Source organism: Cynocephalus volans, chromosome 12 (genome assembly GCF_027409185.1).
Source record: "Cynocephalus volans isolate mCynVol1 chromosome 12, mCynVol1.pri, whole genome shotgun sequence".
In the NCBI taxonomy this organism is placed as follows: Eukaryota; Metazoa; Chordata; class Mammalia; order Dermoptera; family Cynocephalidae; genus Cynocephalus; species Cynocephalus volans.
Genome location: NC_084471.1, coordinates 18,239,988 through 18,257,782, shown reverse-complemented (window position 1 = coordinate 18,257,782; position 17,795 = coordinate 18,239,988). Strand labels below are relative to the sequence as shown.

At 41.3% G+C, this 17,795-nt stretch overlaps 1 protein-coding gene across 2 annotated transcripts in view; it reads left to right on the top strand.

Moving 5' to 3' along the window:
* Window positions 1-275: 275 nt before the first annotated feature.
* TCP11L2 (t-complex 11 like 2) overlaps window positions 276-17,795 on the top strand; it is a 49,690-nt gene continuing 32,170 nt past the window's right edge. Inside the window, exons 1-6 of one of the 2 annotated variants that reach the window (XM_063075231.1) lie at window positions 276-381; window positions 7,511-7,702; window positions 10,313-10,448; window positions 13,551-13,671; window positions 15,094-15,314; window positions 17,279-17,415. In XM_063075231.1, coding sequence (XP_062931301.1) covers window positions 7,546-7,702; window positions 10,313-10,448; window positions 13,551-13,671; window positions 15,094-15,314; window positions 17,279-17,415 — 772 coding nt within the window. In that variant the 5' untranslated portion in view covers window positions 276-381; window positions 7,511-7,545. The remainder of the gene's footprint in view (window positions 382-7,510; window positions 7,703-10,312; window positions 10,449-13,550; window positions 13,672-15,093; window positions 15,315-17,278; window positions 17,416-17,795) is intronic. The other variant, XM_063075232.1, reaches the window with a different exon arrangement.

The window sequence follows — 17,795 nt, the reverse complement described above, 5'->3', positions numbered from 1 at the left end:
GGCCGTTTTCTCTCGGATCAGAAATACCCTCAAACCCAAGCTGTTTTCGGCCTCTCTGATTGAACATGAGGAAAACTGTTTCCCTAGTAGGTCGAATCTGTGAGAAGTCGGCTACCGGAGCCTGAAGTGCTCTGGATCCCCCAGCTCCGCCTCGCCATCGCCCCCTCCACCCCGCTCGCCGGTTATGTGATGGCCGCTCCGTGGCTGCCTCCCTAGAGTCCCTCAGAGCCCTTTAAATACCGCGTGGGGGGACGGAGGGGCTGGGGGTTTGGGGGCCTGGTGAGTTTTCCAGGAGGTTGTGCTGTGCTCGGTGAGGTGACACCTAGACACCCCCGACCTGGAGTGACTCGCCTTTCTCCTCCTGCCTCCGCGCCGGACCGGGTGTGTATCCATCCCGCGGGAGGGGTCGCCGGCTCCGAGGGGACGGGCCAGGGTGGGCGGAGGGACACCTCTCCCCTGGGAAGCCAAGGACCTCCAGAGTCCCATCTCGGAACTCCGTCCCGGGACAGTGGAGTCGGGGGCGATCAAGCCCAGCTTCTTGCTCCCCTCCCTCCCCGCCGTCCTCTTGTTTGACCTCGGGCTGCAGTCCCGTGTGGGAGCGGGGCGCGGGCGCCGAGTGGCCGCGGCGGGTGTCGGGGGCGACGGGGTCGTGGCAACTGAGCCTCTGTTTACATCCTGCTGGGCGAGTGCCAGCGGCCGCGCTGGGCCCCAGGAGGGACAACCCCTTCCCCGCGCCCCCCGGCCAGGCTGGAGGGGGGACTGAGCCGGGATGAGGAACAGACAGGGCCCGCAGCGTGTGTTTGAGCTCTATTGCCAGTTTCCCTGGCATTCGCTGTGCCTCCGCCGTCCCCTCCCCCCAGGGTTTGTTTTGACAGGAAGCGTGGTGCTCCTGGAGGGAGGGGCGTCCGCAGGACGTGGGCGAGTGGTGTGCCGACTCCTCCAAGTGACCCTCGGTTAGGTGGAAGAGGCGGGGAAATGCCGATCAGGGCTGGGCTCGAACCCTTGTCCTCTCTGCGATAGCTTGTGCTTCCCAAAGCTGCTACTCTGGGCGGCACCACTGGTGGTAACAGCGATGATTTGAGGTGGCACGTGGATGAATATAGTTATATGTTCTCCTTAGTATTAGGAAAAAGAGTTCCATTCACCGAGCGATTTCACATACAAAGTTTTCTTTTAATATAAATGTATTAAAAGCAAAAATCTAGTCAAGATAAAGTGCTAACTAAATTACAGTGTCGGTGGGAATGAAGACGTGGAAACAGTCGTGGAGAGGTATTCAAATGACTGAAGTTTGGGAAATATTATCTTAGATGGTTGTCCTGCTACCTTAACCGTGAAGAAACTAGACAAGTTGTCCTTGTCCCCAGTGGACCCCTCAGCTCCTATGGTCTCCAGTCCAGTCAGAGACCTTGCTTGCTCTTTCCACCTGCCAACGGATAATGATGTTATCTCAGTGGTTCCCACTGGAGGAGGCTCTCTGCCTGTCACCCTTTCTCCTTGCCTCTAGGGATTTCCTACATCACCCTGGCAGCCAGTGAAGGTGCCTGACTTGAAGTGGCCCAGGGCTGAACGTACCCAGTCATGTGTGGAAGCAGCTTCAATGCCATTTTGAGAGGGGTTGGGGGCCCCAGATGGGAAGCTCAGGTACAAAGGGGAGGGAGGAGAGTGCTTTCAAGTGTGAAAATACCTAGAAACCCTTCTCCCTGGTGCTGTAATGCCATATGTACCACGAACATCTGCTTTCTAGACAGTGACTGGCTTGTTGACTTTTATCTAGCTCATTGTTGGTTCTAATTTGGTGAAGACAAGTATTGTGCAGCTGAAAGATGCAGGCACCTATCGCTCTGCTGTATGGTTTTTGCCTTGCTGCAGATGAATTACTTTTTAGTGCAACTACTTGGGACTGGTTTTAAAGCAGCATTTTGCAGAAGATGGAAATTTTCCATATCATTTGCAATTTTTTTCTCCAGAGATCAGTCTTAGTCTTTTGATCCCTTGCTCTTTACTACATATATGCGAATGCTTGGCCTTGCACCTGACCTCGATCTGGTCTTGCAGGAGGTGCTCATTAGATATTTTTTGAACTTTCTCTTTTCTATGACCTAACCTCGAATGTATGGGTTCCATTTCTCAGAATAATCAAGAGGTGTGCAGTTAACCTCTTGGATAATATTTGGGCTTTAACTAGGGAATTTGCAGTGCATAAAGAATGGCTCCATGACAGAGGATGTTTAGTCACTCTAGTGGGGTGGTAGAGAATTATTCTGGACAGTCTCTCTAGGTGATGCCCTTCATGGTATATAGCACGTGAGCAGCCATCTCAAGGTAAGGTCAGCTTGCTGCCACATGTGCAAGTGTGCATGGGGTAATGGGTAGATCGATTTGGCAGAGGGGAAGTGGAAAGAATGACCAGCATACCAAATTTTCTTTAGCTGTCCTAGAAGGGTAGAGAGTGTGGACTTTGAGATCCACTGCCTAGATTTGAGTTGTGCTTCTATACTGCTGGGAACCCATGGGCAAGTAATGCAACCTCTCTGAACCTGAGGTTTTTATTATAAAATGGAGATAACAATAATACCTTAGCTAACAACATTATAATGAGGATTTAAGGAGATAAAATATTTAAAGCATTCATAAAAGTTATTGAGTGCTTATTATTGAGGTCATAATAAGCACTCGGTGACTGTTAGCTCTAATTGTTATTATTTGCTATCAGTAAATATTAGGAGGCTGGAAAGACACAATGCAAAAGTTTCTTTAAACTCTTGGAACTGAGTCTTTGCTAGTTTGAATTATTGGTGCCTTGGAAATGTGTTGAGATAGGCACTGGGAATTGGAGAGGGGAGACATAGTTTCTTCACACAGCAGCTTAAAATTTAGTAAGGAGACAGATATACAGACAACTATAGTACTACTTTAAGTTGCTGCATAATGGGAATATGAGCAATGTGAGTGAGGCAGAAAAGGAAAACTCAACTAGTCTTATGAATAGGAGTGTGGTTTAATTTGTTCACGCAATGATATTTATTGAGCTTCTGCTCTATCCCAGGCAGTGTTCTAAGCTCTAAATGGCTAATTTAAATGCAGTGAGTGGGGGGTATCAGGGAATGGGTCACCTTGAAGTTTCAACATGAAATTTTAAATCTGAATGACAAGGAACCAGCCATGTAGAGATCAGGGAGAGGGACATTCCAGGGGGAGAGAATAGCAGGTGTGAATGCCCCAAAGTAGGAAGTTTGTCATGTCTGAGGAACCCAAAGGAGGCTGTTGTGTCTGTATTAAGAAGGGTTAGTAGGAGAGTGGTACAGAATGAGGTGGGTAGAGGGCTAGCCAGTTAGCTCAGTTGGTTAGACCGTGGTGCTGATAACCCCAAGGTCCAGGGTTCCATCCCTCTACCAGTCAGTCATCAAACAAACAAAACAAAGTAGACAGAATGAGGGGGGCAGAGGCCAGATAACAGAGCATTATAAACCACAGCCAAGAGACTTCTTAGAAAAGGGAAAACCACCTGGGGGTGAACTCTTAAAATGGATGGTTTACTTTGCCTCTTCTGGAGGGCTCTGGCTTATTTCCTGTTTTATTCTCTAGGATACTGGAACAAGTTTGACTGTCATTCATTCATCCATTCATGTATTCAACAATAAATATTTAAGTACCTGCTGCATTACAGTCATTGGCCTCAGAAGGAATGACATAATTTTGTATTTGTTATTATGAAATGATGGAACAACACAATCAAAAATGTGAATATGACAGTAGTTCATTTTCTTTGAATAGTGACCCACTGAGTGTTGGAGGCTTTGCCTGGAGTTATCTTCTGTCTTTACCTTTGACTTTATCTTTGACCAGTGAGTAAACCCTCCAGTTAGAATGAGATGTGGTGTTCCTGAAAAATTGTTTGATTTATTTGAGTTGCAATGGTGAAGGTTATGTAGATCTAAATTTGTGGGTATGAGAAGTATTACCTTTCTTAAAGAAATAGCCTGGTTTAATTATCAGTGTTCTAAGAGAGAATCCAAAATAGTTTTAAAACCACTCTAATTACCCTCAATGCCTTTTGAGTCAAGTAGCTTTGCCCCCAGATGACCCATATGGAAACCCAAGACCAAGAAAGGTAACAGGAGGTGTGAAGGAACCTGTAGAAGACTATTTACACTGTGGGCCATTTGCTTTTGGATTTTGTATTTCAAACAAATGCAAGAGTTCTGTCCTAAATTAATTACCAGCCCTGTTTAACTGTAGGAGAACATGCTTTTATCATCCTGGGATAAAACTGTTTTTCCCTCTAGAGTTTTTAATGCTTGAGATATTGACAAAGAAATAAAAGCAAATAATAATAGCAAACATCTGTGTCTTGTTTACTCTGTGTCAGACACTGTTCCAAGTATCCTATATATATTGAACAAATGAAATATCACACCAACCCTTTTAGTTAGGTATTATTAGTATACCTATATGAGGAAACAAGCAATTTCTTACTAGAGTAATAATGAGCATTTTGGCTTTAAAGATAGGCTTCTGCTTGGATAGAGTAAGGCCTGGTTGTAATGTGGAGGCTTCTGCCAACTAAACAAGAATTTCTAAACATTTTGAAGCTTTGAAATTTTCTGTTGCATCCCCTATGCCAGGAACTCTACCTCCAGTTGGCAGAAAGTGTAGTTGTACATTATTAAACATGCCTGTCATAAGCACATTTAATTTCCCAGAACTTCTAGTGATGCCTCATGGAACTTTGGGTTTGGAGCATCTTAGCAATTCCTAGCTGAAAGAAACCTAATAATTGGCCCAACTCTCTCAGAAACATGAGGTGAAGAGAATAGATGTGATGTGCATAAAGTCACATAGCTAATTGATGATGGACTCAGGCCCCAAACCCTGAACTCCTAACTCCTAATACAGAGCTTTTTATTTCTTAAATATTTGTGCACTTCTTCCTTATTAAACACAATTAAGAAATCTAACTGTGCTATTCAGCTGGAGTAGAAAAATGAAATGGACAACTATACCTATTAACCTAGTTCATAAATTCCCGTCGATGAAAGCTTTTATTCACTTTTACTTGGAAAAAAACAGCCAGAGACCCTGCTCATTTGAGGCAGCTGTGGTGGAGAAAAATTAAGAGCAGAGCATACATAGCACAGTTGCTACATTACATGGGAATGACTGAAAAAAATAATAAAATGGCAACAAACTTTAAATATTCAAATAAGATTGTGACAAGGACCTGAGCATTTTGAGTTTTAAATCTAATAAGGTAGGCTTAGGGTATAGATTCTCTTCTTTAGGGCTTGGACTTTGGTAATACCAGGCCTGTAAACCTGTAGAGATAACAGTTTGCCAATGTTCTGGTTGAAGCTGTACCAAATGGGATTCAACGATTCTGATTTAGCTGACACAGAATGAATACTGTCATGTACTTGGCACTGGCAGTAGACACACTCTCTGCCTTATTAAGGAGGTTTGTAAGTAGCCCTGGGTAGAAAATAGCTGTACAAGGGACTAAGCGCTCTTGTGGAGATGCAGGAGATGTGTTGCAAGATGTGTAGAGGAGAGCCATTAACTCTGGCCAGAAGGGAGAGGGAAGACTTCCTGGACAGGTTAGCGTTTTCCAGAAGTGTCATCAATAGGATGTAAAATGTTGGCAGAGAAAGCAAGTGAGCTCTATCTTCCCCTAGGGAACGGTGAGCATTCCATTTAGGATTTGGGATTTGGAGGCAGTGAAAGGGTTAGAGCAGCTCCTTTTCTATGTCCTTTCTCCCCTTCCCCTGAGCAGATTGAAATGAAAGCTCAAGTAGAATCTAGTTTTCATGGGGTCACCACTAGATGCAAGGGTTCAGGGCTATTTTATAGCTGTAGTCATTGTGGTTGGCTTTAGGATTCCAGGATAAGGGGAGTATGTCTGCCCTTTAGTCTGCAGAGGCAGGCTCCATGTTAGTGGTTTTCTGTTTGCCAAAGTGGTGGGCTGGGCAGGGGTGCATTTCTGTGAGTGGTGGGACTGAGGTAAGTTGTTCAGGTGAGGCAGGTATAAGTGCCCTTGGCCTTTGACACTTACTAAATCCCTCTTAGGCTCATCCTTGTTCTTGTTACCACCCAAAGAATAAAAAATGGCTCTGTTTCTCTCAGCAAAGGCTAGATCCTCCCCTTAGTCCCGAACCTACCTCTATGTTCTTGTGCTTTCTCAGCGATACCTTGTTTTCCCTTTTGTTATCTGGCACACACTGTTTTAGGTAACTGGACTTGAGAACCATGAGAGTAGGGCCCTGTCTATTTTATTCACTGTTACTTTTCCCAGTGCTTGGTGCACAGTAGGTACTCAACTAATATTAACGGAATCACTGAAGAAAACTGTACAGGCATTTCCAGGCACACTGTATATAGTTGAGGTTTCACATTTTGGCAGCTTTAAAAGTATGGCATTCCTCATCACTGGGCTGGTTCAGGTTTAAGGGGACTCAGTGAACTCTTCCTGTCATTATTGTCCATCCAGGATTAGAGGTGTCTTTCTCCTTGGGCCCAGGTTTCCCTTCAGTGTCAGCTGACACCACACTCATAGGGCCAGCTCTCTCACAGGCCTGGCTGGTGCTCCTGAGCCCAGGCCTGGGCATCCTTTGTGCCCGTGATCTCCTTTCTGGGTTGTGCCCAGGCTTGATTGCCCTTCCCTGGGATACTGTCTGATGTCCCAGAAACAGCACTGGATGTAAAGTCAAGGGACTGGTTTTATGGCATAGTAAGTCCCATGTCCCTCTGAATCTCTTCCCCCCACCTGTGAATCAGGATATTATGTGATTGTGTGCTCATAGGGTTGTTGTGGGTACTTTGTAAATTGTCAGTTGCAAACCAGATATGAGATCTTACTCTTCATATCATGGCAGTGCATGTGAAAAAGGAGAAGAAGCTAAAGACTTGCCAGGCAGAGATTTCAATCAGTCTTCCTCTTTCCCCGAGAGACTCACAGAGACCATAAGGAGGCCGATTTCTAAAATATTTTATTTAACACAAAGTAATAGGAACAATAACAGCTAACATTTGAATGCTGTGCCACATACTATAAGATTAATCCTATTCAATCTTCAAGCAACCCTATGAGGTCAGTCTTTCAGTACAGTTTCACTGATGGGGTAGGTTGTTAAGTGACCTCCCCAAGATCACGTTGCAAAAGACAGAATGAGCAGGCTGACCCCAGAGGCCTACACTCTTACCTTCCCATGTTTTAGCAGCCCAGGAGGAGAATGTGTTCTGCATATTTTAAGGATCTGTCATAGCTTAGAGCTGTTTCATATTCGCACTGGTTATGTCCTGAATAAGCTCACATCTGTGGCTATGGAATCCCTTTTCTGACAGGCAATCTTGATGGCCTAGTGATAGTCTGGCCAGGGGAAGGATGAGGTAGTCTGGGAGCCTTTCCAGTGCTGTGACACTTATGGTCACGGTTGTCTACACTGGAAGAAGCATAGGCACTGTCAGTGGAAGTACCACAGAATGTTGACACAGGGTCTGTCTGTCTGTGCAGGTACCATCTCTTTATCTACACTCAAGTGAAACAAAATGCCCTTCAATGGTGAGAAGCAGTGTGTGGGTGAGGACCAGCCAAGTGATTCAGACTCTTCGCGGTTTTCTGAAAGCATGGCCTCGCTCAGTGACTATGAGTGTTCCAGGCAGAGCTTTACAAGCGACTCCTCCAGCAAATCCAGCTCTCCTGCTTGTGAGCCAACATGGGAGCAAGGGCTGGGGCTGGTGGGGGTGCTTCTAGACGTGTGCTGGATCTGAAAACTCAGAAATGAGTGAGAGCAAAACAAACTTCCCTTCCTTTCTAGAGGGGCATAGTACTGTAGAGGCACTGCAGCTATTTTGTGCACGTTGTCAGAAATAAATAGCCACTAAAGTTTACAACCTACTGATTTTTATTTTGATCCCTGTCTCTGATAGGGTTTGGTTGGACCATAAATCAGGTCCCTAACCTCATCTGTCTTTTCTCTCAAAAGGCAGAAAGCCACTCCTTCTTGCAGTTACTTCTTAGACCCCATCAAAGATAAATTCAGATTGGTCTTTTCTGATTCTTTCTACTTTACATTGAAGGAAACTTGCCCTGGTTGAGGGGTCAGGCAGGAAGTGAAATAATCTAATGAGTTTCCTGCTGATTTCAAAAACTGTTTTGTGCAAATCACCCCAGAAAGGTGCCCACGAGAATTACTATATTAGGGTGTGAGAATGAGTTAAGAGTGGCCACAGCAAAGGGAGACATCTTTTTCCTTTTTTGTGTGTGGAAACTGAAGATGTGTAAGACAGGCGTGGTTTTTTTAGTTGTTATTGTTAGTTTTTTAATTGGCATTTTGTTTAAGATGTATAATACCTTAAACTGACAAAGCAAATACAGGAAAAAGCAACTAATGTTTACTATGATCAGATGCCCACTTTAAAAAGTTTGTATTTATTTTAAATGTTTATGTTCTTATTTTTTAAGAACTTGGAAAATACGTAAGTTAGAGAAAAGAAAACATTGCCTATAACATTACCCAAAGATGAGAGTTGGCAGTGCTTTGCCACATCTTTATTCTTCACATAGACATATGTGTGTATATATGTGTGAACGCTTTTCACTTAGCATTATAACTAAAACATTTGCTCATGATTATATATTTTTAAAACATTGTTTTTAGGACTACTACTCCTTCACCAAGTGAATATACCATACATATACTTAACCATTAATTTATCATTGGACATTTAGTTTTCTTTTTTCTTTCTTTCTTTTTTTTTTTTTATTTTGTTGTTATAAATAGTCCTTTGTGAACATCTTGCATAAACCCTTTTTTTTTTTTTTTTTTTTTTTTTTTTTTGTCTTTTTGTGACCGGTAAGGGGATCGCAACCCTTGGCTTGGTGTGGCCCGCACCGTGCTCAGCCAGTGAGCACACTGGCCATTCCTATATAGGATCCAAACCCGAGGCGGGAGCGCTCTCCCAAGAACCGCACTCTCACGAGTGCGCCATGGGGCCGGCCCTTTGCATAAACCCTTTCTGAAAATTCTTTTAAGTATCACTGGATTATTGGACCAAAGAGTATAGAAATTTTTAAGGAGACTCTTGAGGCAGAGTTGGCAAAAAAATTAACAGCAGCCGCCCCAGGTCTCTGTCACTTTTCTCACTGTTTGTGCTACATATATGGGGTTGCTGCATCTGACAACACTGTACCTAGGCTTCCTAAGGAAGGCTTAGCTAGTTCTGTTTATCATCTTTCTTTCTTCTCCCCATCCCTGCCTCCTTCTTTTCCTACCCCTCCCCTGCCCTCTTTTTCTTTTAAAAAATTAGGTAGCAGAGTATTGCCTGTCAGTGCTGATGTTTGAGGTCATGATTTTTAATTAACAGAAGCTAAGATTTCCAACAGTGATTTTTTTTAAAGACATGATTTATTGGAATAATTTCTTAATATAATCTTTAGGAATAATTCATATTCTTTATTTATTCCTTCCTATTGAGAAGTAGACTATCCAGCTTCTCAGATTTATTTAATTTTCTTGAGTTATATACATTTATTGAGTTCTTACTGTGATTTTCTGTACTTAAATTATCTCACTTAATCACCTCAGGCCAGCCCTGTGAGGAAGTAGGCTATAGTGAAGTCAAATAATAACGACCAGCTGACAAAACTTAGAATCGAACCTAAGCATTATATTATACTGCATAAACTTTTAGAAATTATGGTTTTAAAAATTAGTTATTTCATATTGAGTCTACTTAAATTAGTGAGAATTCTGAATTATAGAATAAGAGATAGTCATCAATTTCCTGTATAATACATGTAATAAATGCAGGTATCAATAGACACTAAAAAATGAGGTGACTTAATTTTAAAAAGTATTTGATAAGGACCAGCCCGTGGCTCACCTGGGAGAGTGTGGTGCTGATAACACCAAGACCAAGGGTTTGGATCCCTATGTAGGGATGGCCAGTTAGCTCACTTGGGAGAGCTGGTGCTGACAACACCAAGTCAAGGGTTAAAATCCCCTTACCAGTCATTTAAAAAAAAAATAAAGCAACTTATAGTAGGCCTATATTAATAAGATTGTCTCTGAAACATTTGAGAATTTATTATCAAATACAGTAACTGAAGCTGTCAAAGGAGTTCTTAAATTTTTGAAGTCTATTAAAATAGCGGGGGAATCGCCCTATTTTGTTATACATGTATATTCTCCTGACTTGTAAAACCCTGAAATATACTCAACACTGGAATAAATTAAACCTTCTCTGCATCAGGAGGCTTCATTGGATGACAACTTCTCTTCTACAACATTAACTGGCTTTGGTTTTCTTCCAGCAACAAGCCCTCCCAGGGTTGTAACATTTGATGAAGTGATGGCTACAGCAAGGAACTTATCAAACATGACTCTTGCTCATGAAATTGCTGTAAATGAGAACTTCCAATTGAAACAAGATGCTGTCCCAGAGAACAGGTAACCTGGAGGCATTTGTTGTATGTAAACCATGCTGAAGATTCTCTGTGTGTGTGTGCATGTGTGTATGGTATACACATGTATTTGCATTGATTCCTGGAAGTCCTTGTCTAATATCCACAGAGAGTAATATTCTTTAGTTCTCTAACAAACATATTCATTTTTAAAAAATTCCTCTAATGTACATTTTACCCATAATCTTTAGAACTCAGCTTATATGTCACTTCCTGAGGGAAGCTTTTCCTGACATGCCTGGACTCACTACAGTACAATTAATTCCCTTACTAAAGACTCCTGTGGCCCCTACTGTCTCCCCTTTGGTAAGAGGTCTTATAGTTTTATGTTTAGTGTCTATCCTCCCCACTTGACCAAAAGCACCATTAGTGGAGAAACTATGTGTTATTTACGTCTCTATCCTTATTGCATAGCGTAATGCTTAATATATACTACATGCTCAAGAAATATTTGCAACTGATTCATTAAAAACTGATATTTGGGTTGTAAAGGATAAATAAATGAAGCTGAACTGCCAAAGTGCTAAGAATAGGTAATCCAGAAACATCCAGAGGGAGGAATCATAGCTGCAAGGGGCACTTCCTGGTTAAGCGCACCTCCCAGGACCTCTAGTTAGAGCCACACCCCTATGTTCTACTTCAGCCTCTCTGGCATCAGTGGCTCACAACTTCCCTGGAACGAAGAGGAGAAAAGACTTGAGGCCATTATTATAGATAAATCACCTTCGGAGGCAAAGTTGGCTCATGGATTGAATTTTCAGCCTCACAGTGCCAAGTATAAATCCTGAGGCATTCTATCAATTAAGACAACTTATAATATTTGATCCCATTTAGAACTTTTTTGTTTGTTTTAAAGCAGGAAGATAAAGCATAATCATTTTCCTTTTTTAAAATGTGGATCGTAGGTCCTCCTGGGGATATTGTTAATATAATAATATTTTTTAAGATTACTATCTAAAGTAGGCGTGTCTGTTTGGTTTTCTTTGGTAACTGCGTTTTGTCATGATCCTTTATATCAACTCTACTGCTACACTCCTAGGCTAGACCACCATCGTCTCTGACCTGGACTCTTTCAGTCCTAACTGGTTGTCCTGTGTCCATTCTTAGCTTTCCACAGGCCATCCTCTGTATCTTCACAGTACCCAAAATGATCTTTATAAAGGATAAATCATATTAGATCATTTCTTTGCTTAAAACCCTTTGGTGGTTTTCTATGACACACAGAATAAAATCCAGACTCTTTATTGTAGCCTGGAAGGCCCTACTTCTCTGACCCCATCTCTTAAGTACTTTCCCTCCCGCTTGCTATGCTTCAGCCTTTCTTTCCTGATCTAGGAGAGACCCTAACTCTGCATTTTGTGCCTTGCACATGAGTACTTTTTTTTTTTTTTTTTTGCCTTTTTCGTGACCGGTACTCAGCCAGTGAGTGCACCGGCCATTCCTATATAGGATCCGAACCCGCGGCTGGAGCGTCGCTGCGCTCCCAGCACCGCACTCTCCCAAGTGCGCCACGGGCTCGGCCCCACATTAGTACTTTTATACTATGGAAAATGTTAGTCTTTCTTTCCTTCATTTTCTGCCATGACTAGAAACTGTGAGCAAGGGAAACAAAATGCAAAGTTAGGATGCATTATCTCTATTTAAAAATGAAATAGCATATTATTAGCTGCTCATTTTGAGATGATGCTCCACAGTGACCAAGTTTTCCCTTTTAAAAATATGGCTCACTCTGATATTTTATCAAATATCTTTGGGGAAAAATTTTGATAAAACTAGTCAGGTTTCTGACACCCAATAGGAATACTTACAAATGAGTCAGTTGATCGTAAAATTGAAGAGCTAAAAAGTACCTTGCATCCTTTAGGAAAACTTAAATTTAAATTCTAATGCCCCTTAGGGAGCTATAAAATTGTTTTAGCTCATTCCTTGTTGGTCCATTCAAGCAAGTATGTGTGGCTTATACAGTCGAGTGCAAGTTTGTCCCAATGATTTTTTTGTCCCAAGTTTGTCCCTTTCTCATTGTTCTGGAGTTGCCCCAGAGAGTCTCAAACATTACAAATGGCATTAATGTTGAATAATTCCCCTCAGGCAACTAGAATAAGTTTTAATATTTAATGTTGCTGAGTAGAATATAATAATTGCAATTACAGAAACAATTTTAACTCTTCAGAAAATTAATTTCCATCTCTCATGGCATTATTATATACTTGCCTATTTGTACTTTAAAAAATTAGGAGATATGCTTTACTATCAAATTATTACTTTATTTACCATGCATTCATTGGACACTCACTATGTGCCAGGCACTGTGCTAGGCACAATGGCAGGTACCTAGATGAAGGAATTACAGCCTCTGCCTGTATAGCTCAGTATAGCCCTGTGGGGAAGGAGACTCATCAATAATTACAGTGCAGGGAAATATGTGGTTTTCTAAAAGCTGTTGCAAAATGGTGTGGGAGTTCAATAGGGATGTATATTTTAATGTGCACCTATTTTAGGGCATTGACATAAGTGATGAAGCAAGGCGGCCACCTATTCTATTGTGAGCTCTTCCTAGGAAGGTTCCTATTTTGGCAGTTCAGTCTGGCTAACTTTAAATGGGACATCTAAGCTGAAGTTGGCAGGCATTCAAATGCATGTCTCCTTGGGGCCAATCTGTTCTGTCCCATGCCATGAACTTCAGCTGTTGAGAAAGAGCAACTTTACTGTCTCATTCCAAAAATCTAGAACAAGTCTAAAGATCTGTGTAGAAGAGTAGCAAGGTAAATTATGGTATCTCTGTAAGACAAAATTCTATGAAGTTATTGAAAGCTATATAGTAAGGAAGCATTTTAAAACTTTAGGGGAAACACCTAGGACAGAATATTAAGTGAAAAAAAGTATATAATACTGTACATACTGGGTACTTTTAACTGTTGAAATAATGCATCAAACAAGGGAAATACGTCAAAAGATTAATACTGGGATTAAAGGAAATTTTTATGCTCTGTTTTTCTGCATTTTCTAAGATTTATACAATGAACATATTTCTTTTATAATCAAGAAAAATAGTGCTTATTTTAAAAAACAGTCCATCTCATTGCTATAGCTTGGCAGGTCGAGTGAAGCACATTGTTCACCAGGCCTTCTGGGATGTCTTGGAATCAGAACTAAATGCTGAGCCTCCTGAGTATGATCATGCCATCAAACTGTTTGAAGAAATCAGAGAGGCAAGTTGATATCATTTATATTAATTAATGTCTTAGTCCATTCATGCTACTATAACAGAATACCATAAACTGGGTGGCTTATAAAAAATAGAAACTATTTCTCATAGTTCTGGAAGCTGTAAAGTCCAAGATCAAGGCACCAGCAGATTCGGGGTCTGGTGAGGGCCTGCTTCCTGGTTCCTACATGACACCTTCTCGCAGTGTCCTCACATGGTGGAAGGAGCAAGGGAACTCTCTAGGGTCTCTTTTGTAAGGACACTAATCCCATTCACGAGGGCTCCACCTTCATGATCTAATCACCTCCCATAGGTTCCACCTCCTAATACTATCCCATTGGGGATTGGGTTTCAACACATGAATTTGGGGGGGACACAGACATTGAGACTATAGCAATTATTGGCAGTTTTTTCCCCCAAAGACTGTTTCATATCCCTTAGTATTGGCCACTCTTTGAAAAACTGATAAAGTTCAATCACTGGTGAGATCTTCCCCTGAACCTCCTGGAGTGGGATGGAAGGTGGGAAGATAGGGCAGTGGACAGAGCTCAGCTTACAGCAGAGAGTATTGGCTAAGAGCATGGACTTCAGAGTTAGACCTGGTTTATCAATGGGCTGTCTCTCTGTAAGTCTCTGTTTCCTGAATAATTATAGGGTGGTTATAAGAATTAAATGAGATGACAGTTGTAATTGTAGATAATATTTACAAGGCACTTGCTCTGTGCCAATCACTAGATTATTCATTTATCCTTACCATAATGCTATGACATAGTAACTGCTGTTATTCTTTTTTTTGTTGTTGTTGTTGTTATAGCTGGCTAGCTGTTACTCTTATTTTAAAGAAAACAAGTTCCTTGACTCCTGCAGAGCCACACAGCTTTGAGGGGTGGAGAGGGATTTGAACTGAGCCACTCGGTCTCAGAACCTGTACTCTTAACCATGTGCTGTATGGATAGGCCCAGTTTCCATTATGTACTAAATACTCAATGAATAGGTTGCTCATATGATATATAATATTTTATGTGTAAAATATATTACACTTAATAGACCCCATGAGGTGTTTTCATCTACCCTTTTTTGAAAGAGTTCTTTTGGAGCCATAATCTGTAACTTGTTCTTTCTTCTCTGCACTATTTATCTGTAGACCTCTTGAAGTGCTTTCAGTAATATTGCTTCCTCGCTAGTTGTTTTTATTCTGACAGGATCAGCAATTTCCCATGGTGGGAACAATTTAATTCAGAAGATAGAACTCTTTTTAGACACTGGAGTGCTCCTCTGATGTTCCACCCAGTCAGTGTCAATATCTGTAACATCCAGGGCACTAAAATATGAACAGGGAGCTTGGTCATCTAAATACTGAAGTGACAAAGTGACAACCTTTATTCATGTAATAATGCTGTTCATTTTTCTTTCTTTCCCTGTGTAGACTCTTCTCTCTTTTCTGACTCCTGGTGGCAACCGGCTTCACAACCAGATCTGTGAAATTTTGGACACAGACCTCATTAGGCAGCAGGCTGAGCACAGTGCTGTTGACATCCAAGGCCTGGCCAACTATGTCATCAGTACTATGGGAAAGCTATGTGCTCCTGTGCGAGATAATGATATCAGAGAGTTAAAGGCTACTGGCAACATCGTGGAGGTGCTGAGGTTAGCATTTTTGCTGCTTGCATTTTCTTAAAGTATCTTCGAGTTCATTCAATAGGGAAGTGTGGACATTTGGAAACACAGATAACTGGTCTCTGAAAAGAATTTTTGACCCTGGAGGAAAACCAAATAAGCAGGGAGCAAGTCAATCATTTATGGTGTGCATTGAGTTTTCAGGTAAAATGATCCAACAAGGTTGTTAGTTGGTATGTGGTGGGTCCTGGGAATGCAGTGATGAAAAAGACAGATATAATCCCTGACCACAGGGATTTTATACACAAATGGGGAGACAGACCTTGAACTATTGATTACAATTGTTGTAAGTGCTGCAGAAGGGGAAGTAGATCTAATAGAGCAGGAGGACCTAATGTATTCAAGGATTTAGGAAGGCTTCTTTATTAGTTAGGGTCACTAGCTTTTAGAACACATAAACCCTGAATTGTCAGTGATCTAACCAATCAAAGTTTGCTTCTCACTCATGCCACAGTCCAATTCAGAGGTTCTTGGTAGGCAGCCTTCTACATATCTTTCAGGGACCCAAGTTTCTTCTGTCCTTGGCTCTACCCTCGCCCAGGTCTTAGATAAAGTCCTCTCCTTTCAGCTGGGGAATGGGAAAGAGACCATGGGGAAGGCGTACCCAATGTGAAACCATCTCAACCCAGAAATGACACATTCCCTGGACCATGACTAACCACATAGTCCCACCTTAATTGAAGAGGGCTGGGAAAAGTAGTTGCTATCTGTACACACATTTTGCAGCCACAAATCTGCACTGTGGAGAGGGAGCATGGGCCTTTGGCAGTCAGCTAGGCATCTCTGCTGCAGCTTCCCTGCGGAAGTGAGGTGTGCTTTATTTTAAATCATGAGAATCTCATCTGGCTGTGTAGACAGTAACTTCCTTGTGATCCCAGAGGAAGGAAGAGCCTACAACAGTTTTTGCCATTGAGGGAAACTTTTCTCTTTTTCTGTGTTTGGCCACATTGAGAATTGAGTTTTATGTAATAGTTTTGGAAAGGTAGGAGAAGGAAACTGGTCTGCTTGTAGTGGGTAACTTACTTTGTGACCTTGGGCAAGTTCATAGCCTCTCAATGTGGCACTTTCCTTGTCTGTAAAGTGGGCTTTATGTATACTTACTGTTGTGCTCAGCTCCGGCAGATTGTGGTTCTTCAATTATGGGATCCTTGGTTCCAATTATCTTATTACCTATATGACATCAAGTCTCTGGTGTTCATCTTAGTCATTTATTGAGTGCCTACTGGGTGTCACTGCCCCCTTCACGTTACATTCATTATCTCATTGTCTGTTCACAACATCCCTCCAAGATTAATGTTGTCCTCTTCTTTTACAGATGAGGAAACTGAGGCTCAGGACAGTGAGTAACTTGCACATGGCCACAAATCTGGTCAGTTGCAAAGCTGGATTTGAGTACAGGGCTACCCAACTTTAAAAGAAAGTATTTTTCCTTGGTGCTTTACTGTCCTGTCCTTTCTTTCTTTCATTTATTTATTTATTTATTTTCTTTCTTTCTTATTCCCTTAGGAATACACTATGTTTAGACCCCTTAAAATTTCAGGGGCTTTCAAATGAAGCTTCATTCTTGATTTTTTAATATAAACATCATCTGTAAGACTAATTTTTTATGCTTCTTAGTGTCTTTCTATCAGTTTATGACAGGACGTAATGGATCAGCTGGAGGTATTATGTCTGCTAAAGTAAATACTCTTGAGATCTGTGGAAGATCACATTTTGAATACACATGTATGACCTTCTATGAAAAGTGACCTTACCAAATGGTGACTGGAATTGCAAAATCATTTTGGGAATGTTTATCTTTTCTACCCTGTAACAGATTATATTTATATAACTATAAATTTATATAATTATAATTATATAACTATATTATAGTTAATAATTTAAACTTAAGTTCTTAATAACTTTTCTAACTATTCCAATTCTAAAATTTTTAGACAAATATTTCATGTCCTGGACCTCATGAAAATGGACATGGCCAATTTTACAATTAGGAGTCTTAGACCACACCTTCAACGCCAGTTGGTGGAATATGAGAGAACTAAGTTCCAGGAAATTTTAGAAGAAACTCCAAGTAAGTATGATATAGTGTGTATTTATATTGCAATTGGGTGAAAATATGATACTTTACTTCTTGACATCTTATGTAGTGTCACTAAAACATTTTGGCCTTTCTGTTAAACATTTATTTTTTACCTTCTAAAATTGACATCTCAAACTTATAGCTGTTTCCGCCGTCCCAGGAACTGGGCTAAGTACTATTTATTTCTTCATTCATTCACGAAATATTCTTTGAGTACTTGTTGTGTTCCAGACACTGCTTAGGTGCTGTGGATTCTGCAGTGAACAAAACAATAAAGTTGCAGTCCCCAAGGAGCTGACATTCTAGGAGGCATGATAAATAAACAAACATATATTGTTGATGTACTGTTAAGTGCCATGAAGAAAAATAGG